Source organism: Hemicordylus capensis, chromosome 15 (genome assembly GCF_027244095.1).
Source record: "Hemicordylus capensis ecotype Gifberg chromosome 15, rHemCap1.1.pri, whole genome shotgun sequence".
NCBI classification, from domain to species: domain Eukaryota; kingdom Metazoa; phylum Chordata; class Lepidosauria; order Squamata; family Cordylidae; genus Hemicordylus; species Hemicordylus capensis.
The window spans coordinates 6,859,634-6,885,024 of NC_069671.1; the positions used below are offsets into that span (position 1 = coordinate 6,859,634).

Here is a 25,391-nt window from a genome sequence, read left to right on the forward strand (position 1 = left end):
AATTTGCCTCCTTGCAATTTAGGAACACAGGAAGCTGCCATATACTGAGTCTGACCATTGGTCCATCTAGCTCAGTATCATTTTCCCAGACTGGCAGCGGCTTCTCCAAGCTTGCAGGCAGGAGTCTCTCTCAGCCCTATCTTGGAGAAGCTGCCAGAGAGGGAACCTGGAACCTTCTGCATGCAGGTGCTCTTCCCAGAGCGACCCCAACCCTTAAGGGGAATATCTTACAGTGCTCAGATGTCTCCCATTCAAATGCAAAACAGGGAGGACCCTGTCTAGGAAAGGGGACAATTCATATTCACTACCACAAGACCAGCTTCAACCCAGTGGTTTAAGTTCTGCCCTCTAGAGAAACAGAGAACAAGTCCACGCCTTCCTCTGTGTGGCAGCCCTGATATTTGAAGGTGGCTATTCTAGCTCCCTTTCATCTTCTCTTTTTCAGACTAAACTATCCAATTCCTTCAGCCGTTTTTCATAAGCCTTCATACCCTCACAAAAGTACAATGTGCAGCACTCATTATGAGCAGCCAAAGCAATTATTTTGGTTTAAATATGTAACGAGGATACAGCACAAAGAGAGAAATAAGATTCAGAAAATACCAAGCAATTCAGGCCAGTCTTGAAGTCAAAGACAAACAAGGTCACCAGCGCCTCTTGTGATCAGGGTTAATACAACAACCCTATGCCTTACTTACTCATATGTACAGCCCACTGGGTTTAATAGGACTTATTTTTTGTAAGTATGTTCAGGATTGCAGCCTAGAACATTTTACTCCATGAAACCAAAAAGAGCAAAAAAGATTCAGGCACAGCTAACCTGGTATCTTCCAGTGATACTTGTCCAGATTCTTCATCCACTATTATTTTACAGTGATCTCCAGACACCAGTTTGTTGCCAGGAAAGGACAGGTCACAACCTTTGAAACAAAATGTTAGCGTTATGTTTCTCTCTTGAAGGTTTCACACTTACGAAAGCAGACACAGAGCGCACTTGGCAAGGTGTATTCAACAATGTAGCCCAAACCAACATTAAATCAAGCCAAAATATTTCATTTTCCACTCAGAAAACCAACAATCTAAGATGCAGGATGTGTTTCAGATGATTACTCACAAGTGTTAAAATACAAGAGAAATCTCTGGATCAGACAAAAGATGTAATTAGTCCAGAATTTCATTTCCAAGAGTGGCCATCCAGATGCTCATGGATAGAGAAGTTGGTTGCTAAATTAGGGATTTTATAATACAGTGGCATCCAACACCCCAGCAAGCTCAGAAAAGGTCATTAATGGGATGGCCATGCACTTTTAATGGACCCCATAATCTGGTACTTACATGCATACTGCTTCAGTACATGCAAGCTTTATCGAGTTATCATGACTAATAACCATTGATAGAACCATCCTTCATGAATGGATGTAATCCTTTTTTCAAAGCCATCTGAGCTACTATATGTGCATTAAAATTACAGTCAACCTTTTAGACTATGTAACCTATTCTGTTCTTGCCAATATGTTGGACTAGAACAAACAGCATACCTCACTACATCTGTGGAAAGAGAGATATGCAGTTGTACATGTACCTTGTGCAGCGGAGAGGAAATGATAGAAGCCTCTTGGGCCATCAGTGACTAAATCTGCAGCCGTGCAGAAGCAAGCGGAGTAGTAATTATCTGCCGATGCAATTGTTCAGCAGCGCAACCTATCACTGTTTTGTGCCAAAGAGATTGCTATTTACTTTCAGAGCTCCAAAACAAACCAAAACAAACCAAAACTAAGAGGTCACAACTACTACGGATATTTATTTACCACTCTTCAACCAAAGTACTCCAAGCAGTTTACATAGAAAAAGAACTAATACATAAATAAAATGCTGGTGAGGTCACCAGCAGCAGGCTCTAAATACCTAAGGCTAGAACACAAGGCAACAAACAACAACAACAACTTATATACCACTTTTCAACAGAAGTTTGCAAAGCGGTTTACATAGAGAAATAATAAATAAAAATAAGATGGATCCCTGTCCCCAAAGGGCTCACAATCTAAAAAGAAATGTAAGATAGACACCAGCAACAGTCACTGGAGGTGTGCTTTATCAGAAAGTCCCCACTGAATTTGAGAGGACTTGCTGTTAAGTAAATACATGCAGGATCAGGCCGCAAACTTCCTGTCCCCTGTACAGCATCAGAATCTTAATTCAGAATCGCCTTTTGCTGCTTCTGGACACATTATGGTGTTAGCTAGACCTAAACCTCTGAGTACAGCAAACTAAATGCTACAAGTAGCAAAACCTCCCATTAGGGGTGTGCCCGGACCGATTCGGAGGCCATTCTGGAGGCCTCCGAACCGGTCTGGTTCCGAGTTATGTGTATGGTCCGTGTTACGTGTATGGAGCGCGCGCGGTGGTGGCGAGTGCACACGCGCGCCACAACGGGTGCATGCGTGTAGTGTATTTCAGCTCGAGCAGGCTAACGACGGGGCCAGGGGCGGCAGGGAGGAATGTTGCCGCCCCAGAACCTTTTGCAAAATCCACAGCGCCGGAGGGGGAAGAGCAGCGGCGGGGGGGGGTACTACTCCCCCCGCCCTTAAAGCTACAACCCCCCCCGTGCCCATCTGGACTGGTTCGGATGCATGCACACCACTACCTCCCATCAGGTAACATATATTAATCAAAGCAATATCCATGTTATAGGTCAAAGATTTCAGTGTTCCACTCACTAGCTATTCATGATTTATCTAAACATGGATATCACATAAGAACTTAACAACAGCCCTGCTAGATCAGGCCCAAGGCCTAAAGTCCAATTCTAAGTATCTTTAAAAAGCAAAAGCAAAATATACTATCTCACAGCCTCTTGCATCATAACAAAATATTTCATGGGAGTGATATTTGTGGAAGAACTGAAACTCATGTCCACAAAACATGAACCCTGTTTTCTTTTTTGTAACTGAAAACTCTAGCTCAAAACTAGTCACCCACATGAACAATTTGATTGTTTGTATAGCTTTGAAATGCAGGTCCTTTAAAGCAATCAAATATAATGAACAGAAATAAAGTTAAGATTTTTAGTAAATTCACACAGAATTTTTTGTTGTTACTTATTTAGTATATTCTTGTACTCCAAACAATAAAGGATGTTCTGAAGAAGGGCTGCATAAAGTTGTAAATTTATTTTTCCAATAGCTTAGCGTATAAACTGGGGAGCAAAATAAAAACAGATTCATCAAAGTTTTCCAAAGTACAGCTGGAGGTTTGTCGATTGCCTTATTAGTTTCTTGCCAAGTATTAAGGACCTCAATGGCCTGCCCTATTAGAATACAAAGAAAAACACACAGAGAGAAATTTGTGTTTCCCCTTATAAATTGCCAGGATGAAAAACTCTAGGAGCAAGAGATTTAACAGAACTTCCTAGGTGACCATGCCATCCTTCAGCCTGAGACCCCATTATTTATCACCATACCTTTTTTCCTCCCAATTGTCCACTCTTTCTTCAGCAGCAAGAGGTGAGGCTCGGCTTCTCCCGCCCCTAACCTGATCAACTTCCCCCAAGGCTGTGGCCGGCTTTGCTGCTGTATTTGGCCTCTGGCTCCAGAGTGCTCCATCTGGATTTACATCTGAAAAAGAAACAGAAAGATATGGGGGAGGGAACCATGAGAAAAGTTACACAAGGAAAGAGGGAAGTTGCACTTACAGCTTGCTCTTCTGCAAGTCCCACTTGGGAGAATTACTTCCAAGTAAAGATGACTCAGATTGCAGGGACTTTGTTAAAAATCAGCTCAAAACAAAACACCCACTTAATGGCATTCTCCCTCCCCTGGGAGGGCGGTTTAATTTGCACTTCCTCATCACCCTCTTTGCAGCCCCCCCCCCGCAATGCCCCACACTTGCGTCTCTTCTTCCTTGCCCCCAGTTTCTTGCTATCTCCTCCCACACTGAGAGAATACCCACTTGGGCTATGCAGGGGGCAGGGGGTGTGAGAAGGGGGTGCCCAAATGCCCCCCTACCCCACCCTGGCTCCTCATAAGGCCTCTCTAGACAGCCTGGAGGGAGGGGAAGGGAAGTGGAGGGGGGGGAGCCTCAGCGGGCTCGGGTGGCTGCTGCAGCCCAGTGCCCCATCTTGCACTGCCAGGCACTCGCCCGGATCCAGGCCCAGGGCTAGCGGAGCAGGGCCAGACCCAGCCTGCTCTTGCTCCCGCTCCTTGGCGGAGGTCTCCTCCCCTGCTCCCTCGCACCCCACCCGCGCGGCCTCCCCTCCCCTCCCCCGCTCCTTCCCCCCCCCCCACTCCCGCAGCCTCCCCCCCCCCACTCCCGCAGCCTCTTACGCCCAAGTCCTGCCGCCGAGGCTGCTCCTCCTGTCAACAGACATTGCCAGCCCTCAGCTGATCAGGCCCTGGGCGGGGCTCCCCGGGCCTCCCCAGCCAGCCATTGGCGGCCTAGGCTGCGTGTCACCACCATAGAGGGGGAGAGGGAGGGACGGGCCCGAGGAGGCCGGCGAGAACTGCCATAGAGAGACATTGGTAGAGGGGCGGAATGTTGGGTCGGTCTGGGAACACGTCCTTCCGCAAACCTCTGGCCAGCCAGTCCCTTGAACTTCCGGCTTCTTTAAAAAACACACACACACACACAAATACATTTTTGTGGGTTTATGTGGATTTAGGTATCTTCTTGCCTTCGCAAAGTGGTCTCCGGGTCAAACTGGAAAGCTGCCCCTGGCCATGATTCAGAATGGGAGCGATAGGTGTCACGTAGGAAGCTGCTTTATACTGAGTCCGGCCCTTGGTCCATCTAGCTTCATACTGTCTCGACTCTGACTGGCAGCAGCTCTCCCGAGATTCCAGGCAGGCGTTTTTTCTGACAAGAGATTTAATTTGCATGCAGAGCAGGTTCTCTACTACTCAGCTATAGCCCCCACAACCCCCAATGATGGGGAAAAAACAAAAAACAAAAACATATTCTCGCTCCCCCATAGATTAAAAATGCCAGAGCGCCCCTTTCCCTTAACGCTCCCCCAAAGAGGTATTTAATAAGCGTTCCTGCCCCCCTCACGTCCAGTTCTCAAGTTGCAGCAGTCGCAGAATCCTCCATTTGCGGGGCGAGAGACTGAAACACAAGCCACCTTCTTCCCACGGTCGTTGATGCTTTAAAATAGTCACGTGTACTTTTTTTTTTTTAAAAGTCATTTTCCTCACAGAAGGAAATTTAAGTCATTTTCCTCACCTGCTTCCTCCCTCCCTCCCTGTGTGAATAGAACTCTCTGGGGCTTCATTTAAACTGAGAAAAGCGCCTCTGGCTCTTTGGTGAAGGGAGGGAAGAGGTAGGTAGGAAGCTTAAAAACTGGTATACAGCTAGTTTAACTTTTTTATTTTTAATAAATCTGTTACATATTTTGAAGAACTTGTGCAAAATAAAGTCATGTTTCCATAGATACCAAATTTTGCATGTACAATTTGGCCCTTGAAATTTGCAGAATGCACTTCTTTTCTACCGGAATATGCATATTTTTAAGTGTGGGTGTGTGTATGGGGGGTATTGGGTCAATAACCTTTGGGGGGTATTTTTTAAAAAAAAAATAAAAAGCAGAAATTGGCAAGCTGGCGATGCAATACACAAATTTAAAGGACTCCTGAGTATTTCTTTAAGACCTTCAAACAGCAGAACTTCTGCTTTTTAAGTATTTCTTTAAGACCTTCAAATTCTTTAAGAAATACTTCTGAATTATCTATTTTAACTGTTTCTGTTTGCAACAGATTTTAAACACTCAATAATCAGAGCAATAATTCCAAAATAACATAATGCCCCCAAAAAGATTCAAATGCACTATGATTCAAATTTACCATATGTGGTCATTATACAACAAACTGAATATTGTTTGAAGTGGCAATCCTACAGATTTCAAACTGTTCTCTTACTTCCCCTTTGCAATCACACTAATTAAAAAAAAACTTATTACATATTTAATTTCTTGAACTTTCCTAGAAGTATAATCTATGCAAAATCCATCTCGTTTATTTATTATTTCTGTGTAAACTGCCCTGAGCCATTTTTGGAAGGGTGGTATAGAAATTGAATCAAATAAACAAACAAACAAATAAGTAAAAAAAAAATGACTTTGTTTGGCCTGCTAGTAAATACATATTCCAAACCTGATAGAGATAAAAACAATACAGGAAAATAATATCACTGTTCCAAAACTTATTAAGGAAAAATAAATTTCAGAGGCTGAGTTTTAATTTTGCTTTGTTGCTAATAAGCAAAAGAATGAAGGAAACAAAACAAGCCTTTTGGGAAGTCAGGGCTGCCAGGAATGCTATTCTGCTGACAAGAGTTTAAACTTAAGCCAGGACTTAGTCTGGGTTCATGTTCCAGAATTTTCCAGGGAGGGAGACAAAATGGAGGCTGTAATTAGGCATGTAGAATGCAGAAGATGGTCAGGAAATGGTAAAAGGGGACCCAGGCTTTTTGTCTGAGGACTTATTTTCTATTTAAAATGCAAAATGTTTATCAAGGTGCTTTGCAGTCTGCATCGAGTGCATAAAAATGATGTACTATCTCCTTCCTATGTGTGCTTTCCTTGGAGGAGGCCCCTTTGAATACAGTGGGACTTTTGAGAAAACATTAATAAGGAATGCATTGTAAGGCTCCACTCCATGTTTTCTAGCCCCCAAACCCCTAGTAACTGGGCAAAGAGGTACCTTTTATGTATTTTATTTTAATTTATTTAACATTTTATATCCCGCTCTTCCTCCAAGGAGCCCAGAGCAGTGTACTACATTCTGAAGTTTCTCCTCACAACAACCCTGTGAAGTAGGCTAGGCGGAGAGAGAAGTGACTGGCCCAGAGTCACCCAGCAAGTCTCATGGCTGAATGGGGATTTGAACTCGGGTCTCCCCAGTCCGAGTCCAGCACTCTAACCATTACACCACTGGTGGCCTTTAAAAAATATATTTCTAAAATATATTTCTGTCTTCTCTTTTGCAAGTGGGCATCCCTCTAGTGGCTGTTGCTGGTGTTTGTTTTCTGCTTGGTTTTGGATAATGAGCCTTTTGGGAAGAAGCATGTCCTCCTTTTCTGTGTAAATTGCTTTGAGACCCCTTTGTTTGAATGGGAAAACTGTCATATAAATAATAACCCTGTTAAACTCAGTCGGTCTTAATTCTGAGTAGGAAGTTGCTGCACAGCTCCAATCCTATATACACTTTTAAAACAAAATCGAATCATGTACACAATGACATAATTGCAACCACTAAACAGTAGAAAGAACTAATTGCTTATTACTATAAATCATAAAATTATTTCAGTAATTAATGATCCTTTAAAATACTTGTTCTAGCAAGGTGGCAGGGCCTATTCCCACAGATATGGTAAGGCAGTATCTATTTGTTCTGTTTGAAACTGCAGGTGGGGTCAGGTGAGCAGTATTCCTTCTAACAGGGATTCCCAGATGTTGTTCACTACAACTCCCTGCATCCTTAGCTGCAGTGGTCTTTGGGGATTATGGGAGTTGTAGTCAACAACATCTGGGAATCCCTGTTAGAGGGTATGCTGGGTGCGTGTTAGAGGGTACGCTCGGTGGGACACCCTCCCCCCCCCCACCACACACACCAACCTTAGTAGCAGAAAACCGTCATGTCTTGGAGATGACCAAATGAATGTCGGGAACCCCCCCCCACCCCCCCAGTTTCCTAGGTGTAGGGAAGGTGGATAGTCCTCACCTGTAGTCTGAAATGGTACAGTGAGGGAAATAAGTATTTGATCCCCTGCTGATTTTGTCCGTTTGCCCTCTGACACAGAAATGACCAGGCTATAATTGGAATGGTAGGTTTATTGTAGCTGTGAGAGACAGAATAACAACAAACAAACCCTCAAAAGCCCAGTGCCCAAAAGTCAGCGATGGATTTGCATTGTAGTGAGGGAAATAAGTATTCGATCCCTTCACAAAAGATGTCTTAGTACTTGGTGGCAAAACCTTTGTTGGCAATCACAGAGGTCAGATGTTTCTTGTAGTTGGCCACCAGGTTTGCACACAACCCAGGAGGGATATTGTCCCACTCCTCTTTGCAGATCCTCTCCAAGTCAGAAAGGTTTCGAGGCTGATGTTTGGCAACCCGAACCTTCAGCTCCCTCCACAGATTTTCTATGGGATTAAGGTCTGGAGACTGGCTGGGCCACTCCAGGACCTTCATGTGCTTCTTCTTGAGCCACTCCTTTGTTGCCTTGGCTGTGTGTTTTGGGTCATTGTCATGCTGGAATACCCATCCACAACCCATTCTCAATGCCCTGGCTGAGGGAAGGAGGTGCTCACCCAAGATCTGACGGTACATGGTCCCGTCCATCGTCCCTTCGATGCGGTGAAGGTGCCCTGTCCCCTTAGCAGGAAAAACACCCCCAAAGCATAATGTGTCCACCTCCATGTTTGACGGTGGGGATGGTGTTCTTGGGCTTATAGGCAGCATTCCTCCTCCTCCACACACGGCTAGTTGAGTTGATGCCAAAGAGCTCGATTTTGGTCTCATCTGACCACAACACTTTCGCCCAGTTCTCCTCTGGATCATTCAGATGTGCATTGGCAAACTGCAGACGGGCCTGTACATGTGCTGCCTTGAACAGGGGGACCTTGCGGGCACTGCAAGATTTCAGTCCTTCACGGCGTAGTGTGTTACCAATTGTTTTCTTGGTGACTATGGTTCCAGCTGCCCTGAGATCATTGACAAGTTCCCCCCGTGTAGTTCTGGGCTGCTTTGTCACCGTTCTCATGATCATTGCAACTCCACGAGGTGAGATCTTGCATGGAGCCCCAGACCGAGGGAGATTGACAGTTATTTTGTGTTTCTTCCATTTGTGAGTTATCGTGCCAACTGTAGTCACCTTCTCACCAAGCTGCTTGGCGATAGTCTTGTAGCCCAGTCCAGCCTTGTGCAGGTCTACAACCTTGTCCCTGACATCCTTCAACAGCTCTTTGGTCTTGGGCATGGTGGTGAGTTTGGAAGCTGAGTGATTGCTTGCTTCTATGGACAGGTGTCTTTTATACAGGTACTGTAACAAGCTGGGATTAGGAGCACTCCCTTACAGAGGGTGTTCCTCATCTCAGCTCGTTACCTGCATATAGTGAAAAGACACCTGGGAGCCTGAAATCTTGCTGGTTGATAGGGGATCGAATACTTATTTCCCTCACTACAATGCAAATCCATCGCTGACTTTTGGGCACTGGGCTTTTGAGGGTTTGTTTGTTGTTGTTCTGTCTCTCACAGCTACAATAAACCTACCATTCCAATTATAGCCTGGTCATTTCTGTGTCAGGGGGCAAACGGACAAAATCAGCAGGGGATCAAATACTTATTCCCCTCAGTGTACAGCCCAGACACAATTTTGCAGGGTGGATTTGATTTAAATCGAATCGACTTAAATCACAATTTAAATCACTAGTCAGGAAGACTAGATTTAAATCATGTTTTTTTTACATAAAGACACAGGCTATTCTCACGATCAGCAAAAATCGGGCTAGCCTCCGCTAGCCTGATTTTTGCTGATCATGAGAACCACCGGGCTCGGCTATGAGCCCGGTGGTTCTAGAGTGGGTAACCCGTTCAAGTCCCCTCCCCTTAGCCCGGGTTTACGGAGTGAGCGCTCCGCAAACCCGGGCTATCTGATCATGAGTAGCTGCGGCATGGCTCCGCGCTGCAGCTACTTGCAAGTAGACCCCCGGAAGGGAGGTGAAAAGCCGCCTCCTGGCTCCGGGGGTCTCTCCAGTATGCCCTGCGTGCTTGCACAGGGCATACTGGAGCTTCTGAGGGCCGCATGGCCCCCGAGCTCCCCAGCCCCCGCCGGCTCCATCACGGAGCCTGCAATTGTATGGGCAGCCGATCCGGCCGCCCAGGGCTCCCTCCCTACTCGTGTGCAGGGCTCCTCTCCCCACACACTCGGAAAAACTAGGTCTCACTGATCGTGAGACCCGGTCCTCATTCTTGCTGGTATAATCTTAATATTTACAACCAGATGAAGGTTTCATTTTTGTTCCTCTTCTAGATAGGAAAAATTGCCCAAAATAAAAATAATCTTACAGAAACCTCTGGAAGAGCATGACGTTGTGAATGGATTAATAGAATTCATTTACCAAAAAATCTAAACATTGCTTATATACAGCCTCATGCAACCTAATTAAAAACTAATCATCTCATGATGAATACCTTTTGGACTATAATGTATCTTAAATAGAAAACTGTCTTTAGATAGATTTTTTCCTCAAAAAGCATTTTATTTAAAAAATCCGATTCAAATAAAAAAATCCGATTCAAATCATTAAAATCATTTTTATCCACCCTGCAGTTTTGCCACCTCAGTCATAAGTAGGCCGAATGCACATGGTTGAGAACTGTGCTTGTTGGAACTGAAGTGGCTTTACTTGAGGTTGCAAAGACTCAGTCGGATTAGAATATATGATAGATACAGTAGGCAACATCCAGACTGTTAGTCATTATTAAGGCCCTTTAAAATAAGTGGATTTTAGTTAGTCATAACTAACTTGCCATTGATTTCCATGGTGCTTTGTCATGACTAATTCATCCAGATGTTGCTCAGTGACGTCTGCTGAGTTTATTTATTTATTTATTATTAAAACTTTTATACCGCCCTTCCAAAAGGCACATTAAAACACCATTAAAATCAGTTAATAATTAAAACAAAAATTATAAAGCATAAAACAATGATTAACAATTAAAAACATCGTAAAACAGCAATTAAATAATCAGAACAATTTTAAAACAAGTTTTTAAAAGCTGAGAAAGTCTGGTTGAAGAGATGTGTTTTCAGAAGTTTTTTTAAAATTGCCAGAGATGGGGAGGCTCGTATCCCAGCAGGGAGCACATTCCACAGTCTCGGGGCAGCAGCCGAGAAGGCCCGTCTCTGTGTAGCCACCAAATGAGTTGGCGGCAACTGGAGACGGACCTCCTCAAGTGACCTCAATGGGCGGTGGGGCTCATAGCGAAGAAAACACTCTAAGAGGTCTGAGAAGACACTCTAAATACCCAGGGCCTAAGCCGTTTAGGGCTTTATAAGTTATAACTAGCACTTTGTATTTTGCCCGGAAACCTATTGGCAGCCAGTGTAGCTCCATCAACCGAGATGAAAGAAAGCTTCTAGTCTTTAAATTGATTTCCTTCCAGGTGCTCCTATTCTGCATGTAGAAGATTTGAAGTTCTGGAAGACCATCGGGACAGAAGCGCTCTGTGTACCTGTAGACATTGGCCAGGTTTCATTTGGGAAGCTACTCACTATGTAACATCTGCCATCATTTCAATTTCGCATTTTGAAAGAGGTGGGATATATACCCACTGGCAAGAGAACATCTCCTATTATAAGGCCATATTTTTACAAAATCTTTAAGCATGATAGATAGTGTCTGAGATGTGCAAAACACGTCGGTAACGGAATCAGAATTTTTGGACATAATTTCTGATTCTGTTACCAACTTGTTTTACACGTTTCAGGCACTGTCTATAATATTTAAGGGTTTTGTAACAATATGTCATTAGAGCAGATATGTCCTCTTGCCAGTGGGTATATATAATATCAACTTGAAAAATTGCTTATGGCTACAGTCATTGAAATCGTTGTAACATTCCTGATTCTATTACCTTTGGAATTGCCCCTTGGTTTATTCTAAGCAACCTACTTGAAAGAAACCTAGCTTTGAAATTGGTTATATAGAAATGCACAACAGTTCCCCATTCTGTTGCTGTTTATGAATACATTAAGGTTTGGGATTATTTAGAACTTAAACTCCATTAGCAAAATGAGTTCACTTGGAATATCTGTGTGTCCTGTGAAACTCTGGTGCTGTGCATCTGCATCTTGATAAAAGAATGATTTGTAGCACTGTGGTCGAGACCTATCTTTGTGATGCTGTGTTTAATTGATACAGACCTAGGAACTGACAGTTCTCCAACCCGGCATTACCGCTAATGCAGCATAGCAGTTAATACAATGATCTGTGAGGAAGGAAGTAATTGGTTCAGATCTCGTCTCCTTGGATGGCTTTAGGCAAGGCGTTGTGTTTCAGCCTCCTCCTCTGAAATATGAGATAATATATTTGCATGCATGCGGCTGCAGTCTGAAATTATGTAGATTTCTATCTTTGCTTTGAGTGTGGGGAGCAGGGGGAGAATATGAGGGTGTCAAAGCACTGCAGTGGAAAGGGTGGTGTTCTTCTGCATCTTGACTCCTGCATTCAAACTGCTGCCATATCCCTGGACTGGGAGATCCTTAGAGTCTGACGGGCCATTCCAAAAGAGGCCAAATATGAATTGACACGGCAACCCCCTTGATGTGTACTTTTAGTGGGCATCTGTGGCCTTATTTGGGCATCCATGTGGCATGCACAACTTTGGTCCTCCAGCTGTTATTGGACTATAAGTCCCATAATCCCTGAGTGACTAGGAATGATGGTCAAGCAGCTGGAGGGCTCAAGCTATGTATTCTGCCTTAAAGGTTATGTCGGGGAGTGAAGCCCCATGCGGAGCCATCTTTCATATGGCCACATTCCTAAAAGTCGGGAGTGTCAAGGCCATGGGAGTTGCCAGCAGGAGGAGGTGGTCTTTCTTCCACCCTCCATCACGCCTTAAAAGTGACCTCCATAAAACTTAACACTGGCCATGGAGTTACTCCAAACTCTTAATTAGGCAAGGAGCGAAATTCCTCTCTATATCTTATTTGTTTATTTCTCTGTGCAAACCACCCTGAGCCATTTTTTGAAGGGCGGTATAGAAATTGAATTTAATAATAATAATAATAATAATAAGAAGAAGAAGAAGAAGGCACCCTAGGTGCAATTCCAAAACACCTTAAAGAGCACCTCAACACCATAGAGGCCACAGAAATCACCATCAGCCAATTACAAAAAGCAAATTTACTGGGAACAGCCTATATTCTGCAACAATATCTATAATTATAACAGCAACAACACTGATAATAAAATTCAGCCATCCCAGGTCCTTGGGAAGGACTCAATGTCTGGATAAAACAAACCAGTCAATAGCACCTGTCTGACTGTGTAAACAAACAAACAAACAAAAAATAATAATATATAGAGGACAAAGTTAGTGTATGATTCTTGTCACTGAGCTTTAAAAAGGGTATTATAGAGCTAGAAGAAGTGCAGAAAAAGAGCGACCAAAATTATCCGAGGGCTAGAGTGACTCCCTTATGAGGAAAGACTACAGTGTTAGGGTTTGTTTGTTTTTTTAGTTTAGAAAGAAGGTGGGTAATGGGGGACATGGTAGAGATGCACAAAATTATGCACAGTGTGGATCAAGCGGATAGAGAGCTTTTCTCCCTCTCTTATAATATGAAAACCTGGGGTCATCTGTTGAAGCTGAATGCTGGGAGATTCAGGACAGACAAAAGAAAGCACTTCTTTGGTTATGGTCACCAGTCTAGATTTTTATTTTATTTTTTAAGATCAGTCTAATTCATGGAGAATAGGGTTGTCAATGGCTACTAGCTTGGACAGCTGTATATTTCCATCAAGGATAGCATGCTCCTGAACACCAGTTGCTAGAGAATATCAATGAGAGGGGGTGTTGCCCTCTCCCAACCCCCTGCTTCCCAGGTACACCTGGCTGGCCAATGCCTGAAGCAGGATGCTGGACTAGATGGGTCTTTGGCCTGATCCAGCAGAGCTTTTTTTATGTTCTTATGCATGCAAGTGTTGATAGCTAACTGGTAAGGTAAGGGAAAGTGTGCCGTTGAGTCGCTGTCGACTCCTGGCGACCACAGAGCCCTGTGGTTGTTGTTGGTAGAATACAGGAGGGGTTGACCATTGCCTCCTCCCGCGCAGTACAAGATGATGACGTTCAGCATCTTCCTAGATGACTGCTGCTTGATATAGGTCTTTCCCATAATCTGGGGAATATACCAGTGTGGATTCGAAGTGGCAACCTCACGCATGCTAGACAAGTCGTTTCCTGCTGCGCCATTAGGTGGCTGGTGGCTAGCTAACTGGTAGTCTAATTTTTTAAAACAAAACAAAAAACACCACCTCCAGCTATGTGTTTGCCTTCAGAAACTCAGTGGCTGACGTGTACATTGAGAGGGATTTAAGGGAAAACCTCTTCTGGACTAGCACATTGCTTCAAATGTTGCGGTGAGCTGATGGTTGGACCCTGCCATTTTCTCCAACGTATCATGGGATGCTGGGGTGAGGCCTGCAAACTTCACGGTGCTGCTGAGACAGGACTTGATTGCCTCTGAAAACTCAATGCCGTTACTGGTTACAGCAGTGAGCTTCATGGTTTTTCAAGCGGGGCCCACTTTGGCAAAAAAAAAACCCCAAAAACCCCTTCGATGTGAGAGGCATTTCCCACTGTGCTGACTGCCACACAGTACTGCGCTTATCTCAGTGCTGGAGAGCCCTTGAAGGGAGACGGGGCCCTCTCAAAAGCAATGTGGGGAAAGTGTTTGGGAAAGGCTGCATTTCCCAGTATTTCATGCACACCTTCCAAGATGGCGCAGGGGCTCAAGAGGGCTCCATTTCCCTTAAAGGAGCCGCCCGCACCCACAGGTGCATCTAGGTAATTTAGGAGCCTTGGACCTAAAGGCCTCTCGCCTCCACCCCTCCCTGGGCTGCAAGATAAGCTGCAATACACTGGGTTTTTTTTTACACCAGAACATGCTTTGGGAAAGCTGGAAACAACATCTTCTTTTTCTTCTCCCTCCTCTTCCTCATAATAATAATAATAATAATAATAATAATAATAATAATAATTTTGATTAAGAGACTTCCCACTGACTTGCACATACCACATTCTGCATGGACAGTCTTGCTACTCCCCGCTCTTCCTCCCTCTGGAATGTGCCCAGTGCCAGCTCAGCAAAGTCAGGGGGCAGGGAGAAACAGTGAAGAAAACTTTCTTTGGTACTTGGCAGGCATGGCCAGTGGGGTGGGGAGAGAAACCCGCTAGCACTAGTGGCGGCGGGAAGCAGCAAATCGCCTCCCATCCCTGCCTCCAGCCCCATGAGCTAGCGTGCAGCCTCCCTGAGGTGGCTGCTGCTGCCGCCACTGCCCCCCGCCCCTGCGTTTCTCCTCCTCCCTGTTTCTTCCCCATTCCGCTGCCTGGAATGGCTGGCCGGGGTGAAAGCTGCTCTCGCCCGCCCAGCCCCACCCTTGCTGCATGCACCGACTCCAAGGACGGAGCCTGGTTGGCTGGCTGCAGGGATCGGGTGGCCTGGCTGTTGTGCGAATTGTACTGTTGTGCGAATCGTACTTTTGTGCGAATCGTACTGTTGTGCTCGGCCGCCCAGCGTGGGACAGGCGGGCTGTGGCAGCCCAGCACACTCCGCACCACACAAGAAGCAGAATTTGGGGGCCCCAAGGTTTGTGAGGACCGGACTTCCCCCTGGAAATCCAGTCCAAAGGGTGCCCTTGCCCCCACCGGCACTGGGGAAACTGTAGCCCTCATGGTGGGAATGGTCGTCTCCTCATGGTGCCAGGGGGACTGTGCAGAGAATTGGGGATGCCACACTTAGTGTTGATGGGGGGGCCCACCATGCTCCTTCGGGCCTCGCAACGAAGGGTTACAGTTCTGCCCAGTTCAGGCATCAGACTAGGGCTGCGACTGGAGGGCCATGCCCCTTTGCCCATGCTTATGCACAGGGAGTTGCTTGTTTGCCCTCCCACGGAAAACTCTCTTTGACAGCAGAATTTACCGTTCAGCGAGGCAGATACTGTTGCTCTCGGATGCCTCTCTCCATCCATCTGTCTGCCTTCTTCTGGATTTCAGTGCCTCCTCCATTCCCATCCCTTCAGCAAAGCCTTCAGTCCCCAACTTCTATTTCCGTGCCAGTAAAACCTTTAAATCTTCCATTCTGTCTTGATTCGGGTGTCAGTTGTCTGTAGCAGAAAGGAAGAATTGGCTCATTAAGTGTAGTGTGAAGCAAAGGGATCGTGTCCTGTCGCTTTGTCTGGATTTTTCTTTTCTTTTCCCTGCTCATGGGAAGCTGGGCCCATCAGCCCTTGGAGATGGTCTCAGCAGTATTTTTTCAGATCTAGTAAAAATACCCGCTGTGCCCATTAAAAGAAAACTGGCCGTAATTCAGGATGCTATATGGCTTCCACTAACAATGTGCGGGAAGATTTCATATTAAAACCCCAGGAGGCCCCAAAAGAAAATTGAAAATCTGAAAATATTGGTTGATGGGGGCTCTTTCACATTTAATCACAAAGAATACTGAGCTCTGTAAAGCTCTAGGGAAGGAGAGTATTTGTGTGTGCCCAAGTGCAGGCGTAGCAGGGGAGAGACAGGAAGATATCAGAACACTGACCTTGAAAACAGCCTTGTGCAAAGGAAAGTAGGTTGGTGGGCTGGTTCTGTTCAAATGGGGAGGAAATTATTTAATGACTCCATCATAAGGAATTAAGAATCCCAGGGGAAGTGGGCGAGCCTTTTGGATGGAATGTGTTTAGCTAGCTAGTTAGAGGAAGAATCCCTTATTCCTGTAAAGGTGCAGTTAATGAGCTTGTATTTTGTGCACATTGTAGAATGCATTGATAAGGGGAAAGTATGGAAAGTATTATAAGAGACTAGCTTGGCCTGGCCTAAGCATTTATACATTAAAGGGACCGAAGGCCTCACTGTCGCTATTAGTCACAGACAGTTTCAGCCACGGAGGTCTCAACACTTGCGGTTTGGTAATCGCTGTTTTGGAAGTATAGACCTTACAACACAGTAAGTGTTGCACGGGCTGTCCTTTGGGACAGGGGGACTTCCACATAGACCCAGAAAAACAATACAAAAAAATAAAAATAAATCACAGGGGTCACACAGCTAATGTGAAGCAAAAGAAATCATATTGGGGAGCACACAAAATACAAACTGAGCTTATGGACAAAGCGGTTAGTCAGTTAGGGATATGCCAGTGTGGGGTTATGACTGAAGACGTCCTCTATTCCTGATTCCTTTCTTTTCCTGCACTGACTAATATGCTTAAATTCTTTTTTATTTTATTAAGATTTCAACCGTGTATATAACATAATTGAGGATCACAACTGGTGCAGTGGGGAAGTAACTTGCCAAGGGAGCAAGAGGGTGCTGGCTCGAATCCCCGCTGGTATGTTTCCCAGACCATGAGAAGCACATATAGTGGGCAGCAGTGATATAGGAAGGTGCTGAAAGGCATCATCTCATACTGTGCGGGAGGAGGCAATGGTAAACCCCTCCTGCATTCTACCAAAGACAACCACAGGGCTCTGTGGGCGCCAGGAGTCGACACCGACCCGACAGCACAACTTTACTTTATAACTGGAAAGGAAAAGGAAAAGGAGGGGGGAAAATCCCTTAAGCATAAACGTAACATAATAAAATATAACCTACCTAGGAAAAAAAGAGAGAAAAGGAAGGGTGGGGTGGGGGGAACCCTACCTTCTTCTAAGGATAGATATTGCAGAGCTGGTGAGATCCCTGCCATGGCGACCCACTGAATTTAAGCATATTAGTCAGTGGAGCAAAATAAACCAACCAGGATTCCCTCACTAGGAATGAGAAACCTGGATTGGAGCCAAACGCTTAAACAAGTTGGCACAGCAGGGAAATGCTGGAGTAACAAGCAGAAGGTTGCCAGTTCGAATTCCCGCTGGTACTATATTGGGCAGCAGCGATTTAGGAAGATGCTGAAAGGCATCATCTCACAGTGTGCAGGAGGAGGCAATGGGAAACCCCTCCTGTATTCTACCAAAAGAAAACCGCGGGGCTCTGTGGGCGCCAGGAGTCGAAATCGACTTGATGGCACACTTTACCTTACCATGTTTAGATAAGAGTTCTGAGGACAATTTGGGTCATGGTCTCCAGTTCTTTTTAGGAGACCTGAGTGTGTTCCTAAGGTCTAGTCCTCCTCGGCTTGCTCAAAAAGCAGTTGCAGTCTGCGGATGTCTGTCCCTGAATCTTTGGTGAGAAGAATAAACTGTATGAGTTGGTAATTTAGTGAGGTTTCTGACTCTTTTCCTTGTGGGTCAAATGTGCAATTGGATCTGGAGGACTTAATAATTAGTCTCTCTGTTCCTCTGCTGCAGTAGTGGCCTAGATAAGAGTGACGTTTATAATGTCTCCCCACCCCCCTTTTAAATCCAATTGCACTATGATTGGAATCTGTGGGTTGCTGTGCAAGGTGAAGAAACGGGATCAGACACTGTTTTCCTGATTTAACTCTCCCGGCTGCCACTAAACTGCTTTGAGAATTTTTTGTTGTTGAAAAGAGGTATCTAAATATTCGTAATAATAATAAAACAATTTGATTCGGAGGACAGAACATGCTATTCCTTTAGCCTCCATTTATGTTCTGGCAGTCTTCTGTCACTTGATTCAAAGTTTGTTGGAGTATGTCTGTTGTATTTTTGTCTACTCTTCCACAGTGTCCTTTTTATCCTCACAACAACCCTGTGAGGTGGGTTAGGTGGGATATAATTATCGGTCCAAGTAGAAAATATTGTGGCCTAGCAAGGATTTGAACCCAAGTCTCTCTCACTCAATACTCTAGTCCAAGGTTTCTCAAGCTTGGGTCCCTAGATGTTGTTGCACTACAACTCCCATCACCCCCAGCCACAATGGCAGCCATTGTATCTGGGGATTATGGGAGTTGTAGCCCAATAACATCTGGGACCCAAGTTTGAGAACCTCTGCTCTAGTGCCAGTTCACCACACTGGATAACTGTGCAGCGCCAAAATACCCTAACTTATTTGATTGTAGGCTCATTCTCAGGGCTGCAGAAATCCGCTAGTCTACTAGTCTGTGACGAGTGAAAAATGATGCCTGGCGAGTGAAAAATGTCCTGATGAGTAATGTAGCAACAGAGCTCGATGCGTAAAATATTTTGTCTGGCTGATAACCTGAGCCAGCATTTCTTCACCCCTGATCATTCTCACAACCCTAAATTGGGTCAGAGGAGTTCCCAGCCAAGGTGAGGGAGCCATGTGTGTGTGCTCCCAAATGGTGGCCATGTGTTTGCAACCATCAAGGTAAGCGTGTGGGAGGCAGGAGCTGAGTAGGACAGTTTTCTGTCCACTTTGTTAAAACGCTGGGGATGGAATGCGGGTTGGGCCTCCCACACACTCTCCCTTCCTGCTGCCTGGATGTTTGGGTTTGCACATCCATGGATTGCGAGTCGCCCACCCTGGCTGGATAAGCGCCGACCCAGTTTTGGGGTGTGAGGATGAGCCTTATCGGTAACAGAGGCTTTGCTCAGCTCTTGTCGTCAGAGAAGCTCTTATTTAAGGGGACAGCAGCCCAGTGGATGCTTTCAAAATGGAGGGTGTGGTTAAGGGACTTCCCTGCTCAGCTCCTGTTTTCGTTCTGTCTAGTGGCACCTTGCAAATATTAAGAATATTTGCAGTCGGCAGCCATGGCAGCAGTGGGAGAAGTTGAGATCTTTATCATTTTGCACTTGATCACCGCAGTTTCCTGACAGATGGAGAGGGGGAAAGGCACCTTCTTGTAAGCGATGGTATGTTAATCAGAGCTGCAGCTGTCTTGGCGAATATAAATTGCGGGCATTAAGGAGAGCAGCCTTTCTCTCTTCTAAATACGGCGCATTATCGCCCCACACCGCCTTGCCAGCAACTGGCTTACGGATGGCTGTGCAGCCTTACCCAGATTGGTCCATTCAGGCTTCGAATCCCCTCAAAGCTTCAAAATCAGATCAGGATGACCCTCTTATTAAAACCTCAAGGCAGTTATTTTAAGAGATTGGCTGGAGATAAACCTGTTTCTGTGCTCATTTTTCTTGTGGCAGAACCAATTCATCCTTGTCCTTCCTGGGCTGGTCTTTTCCATTTGATTTCAAATTGGATTTGGACCTCTGGGGATTTTCGATGTCAACCTCCCTAATGTAGTGTCAGCGGGAAGACACAGGGAGATAAAAAGTCAGTTTCACTTAACAGCTGATTTATCCTTCACCCCTCCCTCCTAGGAACTAACCTGGGTTTTCTGGGTGTCTCACTCATTTCTGCACTTCTTGACAAACAGCCAGAATAAGCTGGCTGAACAGGAATAAGACCCTCCTAAGCGAAGGGCAGAGATGGAGAACCAGTCTTGTGGTAGTGCGCACGAATTGTCCTCTCTGCTGAGCAAGGTTTGCCTTGGTTCCCACTTGGATGGGTGACCACACGTGAGCACGGTCTGCTGTAACATATTCCCCTTAGGGATGGGGCCGGAGTGGATTTATTCTGCCCGCCCGCCGCCATCTTGCTGTCAACTAGGTAAAGTGTGCTGTCGAGTCGGTGTCGACTCCTGGCGACCACAGAGCCCTGTGGTTGTCTTGGGTAAAATACAGGAAGGGTTTACCATTGCCATCTCCTGCACAGTGTGAGATGATGCCTTTCGCTGCTGCTTGATATAGATGTTTCCCATAGCCTGGGAAACATACCAGTGGGGATTCGAACTGGCTACCTCTGGCTTGCTGGTCAAGTCATTTCCCCGCTGCGCCAAAATGATTAAGCTGAGCAAACTACATGGGAAGGGAAATTTGAGGGATTGTCACAACTTTGCTCTAACTTTGCTGCTGTCTAGTGAGGAGGTTGCAGCTCTGATTTGGGTGGGATACTGCCTGGGGTGGGGGAACTGAGGAATTTTTCTCTTTCCTGGATACTGCAGGCCTTTGATGTATGAGGAGGTTGATATGAATTTTATTACGGTCAGTGACCCACTGTTAATGCACTAAATCACAGAAAATACGAGAGGACTACATAGTCATTATAGATTCAATATTCAAAAACATCAAACAAATTATTTAAATATCCAGACAGCCCTAGCACCCAGAATTAATTACCGTTTGGTTAACTGTTGCTGTGGCACAGAACGTAATCACGTTATGAGATATGGCGGAGTTCTGGTCTGAAAGGAGGAGAGAAACATAATATTCAGCAGACCGGCATGGTAAGTTCTCTAGAAAGGGCAAAATAGGACCATAATGAATGTCTCGGTCAGAAGAACAATACGGAAGGAACAATAGGAAGCCCACCGTTTCGACTTCGCTCGGGCATGCATGTTCAGGGAATGGGGTGTGTTCGGGTATCAAACAAGTGAGTGTGCACACTGGAATGTGCAAGGAGCTAGAGGAATGCATTTCCAGGGCCTGAGAAATCCCAAGCACTAGGGAATCTAGAAATTTAACTGTGGCTCCTTGACTACAATATTCAGAGGTAGAGTGAGTTAGATTTTTAAAATTTGTCCCAGGCAGTCCTGTTTCTGTTCTAAGTATGTGATTTTTAACAAAGAACAGCCCATTCACCTCAGCCACCCTGCCAAGGTCCACCACTAAGTCTGTTAGTTTTGTCGAATGCCCATTGTTTGGTTCCTAAAAATTTGGGCTGGGTCTTAGATTCAAAGAAAATCGCCGAAGGCCTGCTCTAAATCATGATTTGGAGGACAGCTTGAACCAGGCCCGTGCGTCAGAACGTCAGAACTTCTGTGGATTTCCTGTGGAGAGGAAAGCAATCATGACTTGTCCCATTAGCTAAGCGGGGTCCACCATGCTTGCATTTGAATGGGAGCCAACATGTGAACATTTCAAGATATTCCTCTGAGGGGATGCTTGCATGCAGATGGTTCCAAGTTCCCTCCTTGACTTCTCCAAGAGAGGGCCGAGAGAGATTCCTGCCTGCAACCTTGGAGAAGCTGCTGCCAGTCTGTGTAGACAATAGTGAGCTACATAGACCCGTGGTCTGACTCGGCATATGGCAGCTTCCTATTTTCCTAAAAGAACCTGTGAGCAGGATACTGAAACCCAACAGAGTTGTGTTTGTAGGAATTCAGTAGAAAAATCCTCCTGGATAACTTGTCCAGTGTTCCCTCTTAACAGGGATTCCCAGATGTTTTTGACGACAACTCCCATAATCCTCAAGCAAAAGCCATTGCAGCTGGGGTAGAGTTGTCACCCCTCCTCCCCCGGAATTCCAGGTTTCACCTGGATTTTAAGCATCTCACACAGATTGCTTAGCCCACCTGGATTTGCCTGGATTTCAGCTTCAATTTTTTTTTAAAAGCTAAGCTCTAGCCCTTGTAGAAGCGGAATAATGGAGCAAAATGTGCAGTCAGTGTTCTGCTCAACCACTGGACTTGGATTAAGATAGGAAGAGCATGGGATGCTAGCTGGGAGGGTTTCACTTTTACAAGTACAGTAATCCCCTGAGGAATGTTGCCTTGTTTGTTATCAGCAGGAGATCTCTTTTGGGCAGCGTGCTTTTCATGTGAATCTCTACCTGCCTTCCAGGCTGTGTATTGTAATGTTTAATGACTTTCTTGGCTTTACGTTCCATGCATGCCTACTTAGAAGTAAGCACCATTGGTTTCAGTGCGATCTTCTCTCAAATAACTGTGTACAGAATTGCAGACTTAATTAAAAAGTCTGTTGTATTGCTGCTGTTAATATGTCAAGGAAGCTGATCAGGCAAAGATATCTTCCTCAACTTTTGTTAGTAGATATCCAGAGCAAATGCAAATCAACTTGAAAGTGCAGCTGCTAATTTGCATATGCACAATTATTTTCAAACAAATTTACATAGTATGCAAATTAGGCACCCGGATTTGGAAAGACAGAATATGGGAACCCTAAGCTGGGGATTATGGGAGTTGTAGTCAACACTGAACCTGTCCTTCTTGATAACATGTGGAAATGTGGGGTTGGGGGAATAAAATCCACCAACCCAATTGAGTTTTGAAGGAATTCTGTAGAAAAACCCAACTGTATAACCCTGTCCTCCTTGATAACACGTGCAAAATAAATAAATAATTTTTGGGGTGGCGGAAACCCACCTGGGCAACATGTGCAGTTTCTCATGGGAATAATTTAAAATGTTACTTTGGGGAAAGGCCCCAAAGCTGGTAGGTTTGCTTTTTGCAAGTGAGAGGTTTTGGCACAGCTTAGCATGAAGAGTGGGAAGCCATCCAGGACGCCAAGGTTAACACCCTGATTCTTACCTGACAGTCTTTCATGGGATGATTGAACACACAACTCAAGCACCTTTTAGTGCCACGTGCTTGTTCAACACCCACGCTGTTTGGCACCAAAGATAGGGCTGCGAGCCATATAGAGATGGAATTGATGTCGTCATCTCAATTCAGTGCTCTAAAGGCGCTGTTTAAATACAAGGTGCTCTTAAACAAGTAATTAGAGAACAGCAACATCGGATTATGCCTTTTGGATCCAGGCGGCCTGAGTGTTGTTCAGCATGCAATTTTGAGCCTTCAACAAGCAATCTGCAGCTCGGCCGTGTCGATACCTTTTATTGCCTTTGGACTTTGTGGGATGGGTGGTTCCTTCCTGCCGCTGGTGTGCACTCGCACTGGTTTCGGTTTGCTTTAGTAGTTGCTAATGAGACAGCCGCCTTGCTGCAGATCAACTCACACAGTTTCTTCACTCACTCCCAGTTCTCTACCTCCGTTTCGGGCAACTACCTTTTGGACGGGCAGAGGTTCTTTCTGTGTCGTGAATGGCTGCGTCACGGCAGAAATGAACAGGTCCCGGTTTTTCCTGTCGTTGCACCTCCATTTCACCTGCAGAGAAATGGCTGCAGCACGTGACCTGAGAGGTTCACCCAGGATTCCCTGCAATGCTGCAGAGGATGCTGGGTGGCAGTTTGTGGCTTTGGGGTTGGTTGTTGGATGCAAGCAACCTGGCTCAGACCAAGGGCCCATCTGGTCTAGCATTCTTCTTCCGAGAGTGCCCCAGGAAGCCCAGAAGTGGAATATGAAGGCAATAGCCCTCTTCCATTCTTGCTCCCTAGCAACTGGTATTTGGTGGTATACTGCCATTGCATCTGGAGGCTCCATATAGCCTTTATGGAAGAGAGCCAGTGATACACTTATCCTCAGTCGTTAATTTATCGAATACCTTCTTAGAGCCATCTAAGCTGCTGGCCATCACCAAATTCTTGTGGCAAATTCCGTGAAATAATTATGTGTAGCATGAAATACTTTTTTTTTTTTGGTCAGCCCTGAATCTATTGAATCATAATAGATTATGAATCTATTCATAATCCAATAGATTATGAAATCTATTGGATTTCATTGGATGATCACAAGTTCTCCTATTGTTGAACGTATGGAGAGGCAATATCGTATGGAGAGGAAAGATTGTGCCGTCGAGTTGGTGTCGACTCCTGGTGACCACAGAGCCATGTGGCTTTCTTGGTAGAATACAGGAGTTGGTTACCATTGCCTTACAGTATCTAAAAAACCCACAAACCTGTTTTATGGGGAGCATCAATATTCGTCGTAGTAGTTAGTAGTAGATCTTTTGAATCATGCATGCAGCAACTTAAGCAGCATAATCTGGGGAATGGGGAGGCTGGTATAGGTGACCAAGTTCAGTCTGTGGCATGTCTAGTCGGTCTGGAGAGATCCCTCTGCTCTGTAAGTACAGCCATCCCGCGCCTATTGTGTGTTATGCAATCGCGGATTTGTGTATCTGTGATTGGAAAACTGTCACCGCCCTTGCCAACGGCGTGACCTTTGTATTTGCAGTTTGGTGCCTTTCCCAAAAAATTTGGGTGGTTTTTTGGGGGAATTTCTGGGGTCAATTCTGGGGGTCAGGGGGCAATTTTGGGGGCTTCTGGGGATCATTTCTGGGGGTCAGGGGATCATTTGGGGGGGATTGGGGGATTTGCCCTATTTTTTCCTTCATTATAAGTACTTTCCCTATCACAATTCCCCTAACCCCCTGATTCCTATTACTCTCATTGTCTCACCTACCACGAATTAGTCAGGGTTTCCAGGAATAGAACCCTTGTGGTTGGCGAGGGACAACTGTACAGGATTCGAGGGATCTGGTTTGTCTCCAAATAAGGGAGCTCCTGATTTCCTTGTACAGGAGCAGGTCCCTGAAATTCACAGAAACAAAAATCCAAGTTTTGGGTGGGTTCAGACATCACTTGGAACAATGGTTTATTTAGTCTAACTGTGGTTAGTTTGCATGGTGCATTCGAACATCACGCGGAACCACACTTAATATTTTAAGTAAGGTTTATTTATCAAACCTGGATTGGTGCTACAGTTCACTAAATCTTGGTTTGTTTTGCCATAATGTGGCTTGTTGGGATCCCCCCCCTTCTCTTTCTCGCTCATAATCTAGACTTGCCTCTCTGTGTGTGAGAGTGGAGCTAGTGAAAGAAGTCAAGATTAAAACTTTTGATTCATAATTTGCTCTTTATGCCGGTTTTCTGCTGTCTTTGCATCAGCCTTCCTGTTGTATTGTCTTAGAGGTGTTTGTTCTTATTTGTATTCTTGTTTTCAATCTGGTTTTAATTGATATATGGTTCTTTTTGTAAACTGCTCCAAGGACCTTGGTCAGCTGAGTGTATGAATTTAATAAATAAAGAAAAAAGAAAGCACAATTGTGGGTTCAGACATCA

At 45.2% G+C, this 25,391-nt stretch overlaps 1 protein-coding gene and 1 long non-coding RNA gene across 4 annotated transcripts in view; one reads left to right on the top strand and one right to left on the bottom strand.

Annotated features, from left to right (window-relative positions):
* CHFR (checkpoint with forkhead and ring finger domains) overlaps nucleotides 1–5,102 on the bottom strand; it is a 30,719-nt gene extending 25,617 nt beyond the window's left edge. Inside the window, exons 1-3 of one of the 3 annotated variants that reach the window (XM_053280525.1) lie at nucleotides 4,670–5,102; nucleotides 3,461–3,614; nucleotides 821–920 (exon numbers count right to left, since the gene is read on the bottom strand). In XM_053280525.1, the coding sequence (XP_053136500.1) occupies nucleotides 821–920; nucleotides 3,461–3,602 (242 nt within the window). In that variant the 5' untranslated portion in view covers nucleotides 3,603–3,614; nucleotides 4,670–5,102. Of the gene's footprint in view, nucleotides 1–820; nucleotides 921–3,460; nucleotides 3,615–3,691; nucleotides 4,228–4,322; nucleotides 4,454–4,669 lie in introns of those variants that run through there. The other 2 variants (XM_053280523.1, XM_053280522.1) reach the window with 2 other exon arrangements.
* Nucleotides 5,103–11,157: 6,055 nt separating this feature from the next.
* The window catches only part of LOC128338271 (uncharacterized), a 43,944-nt gene continuing 29,710 nt past the window's right edge, over nucleotides 11,158–25,391 (top strand). Inside the window, exon 1 of the long non-coding RNA XR_008312558.1 lies at nucleotides 11,158–11,271. This is a non-coding gene — a long non-coding RNA (uncharacterized LOC128338271). The remainder of the gene's footprint in view (nucleotides 11,272–25,391) is intronic.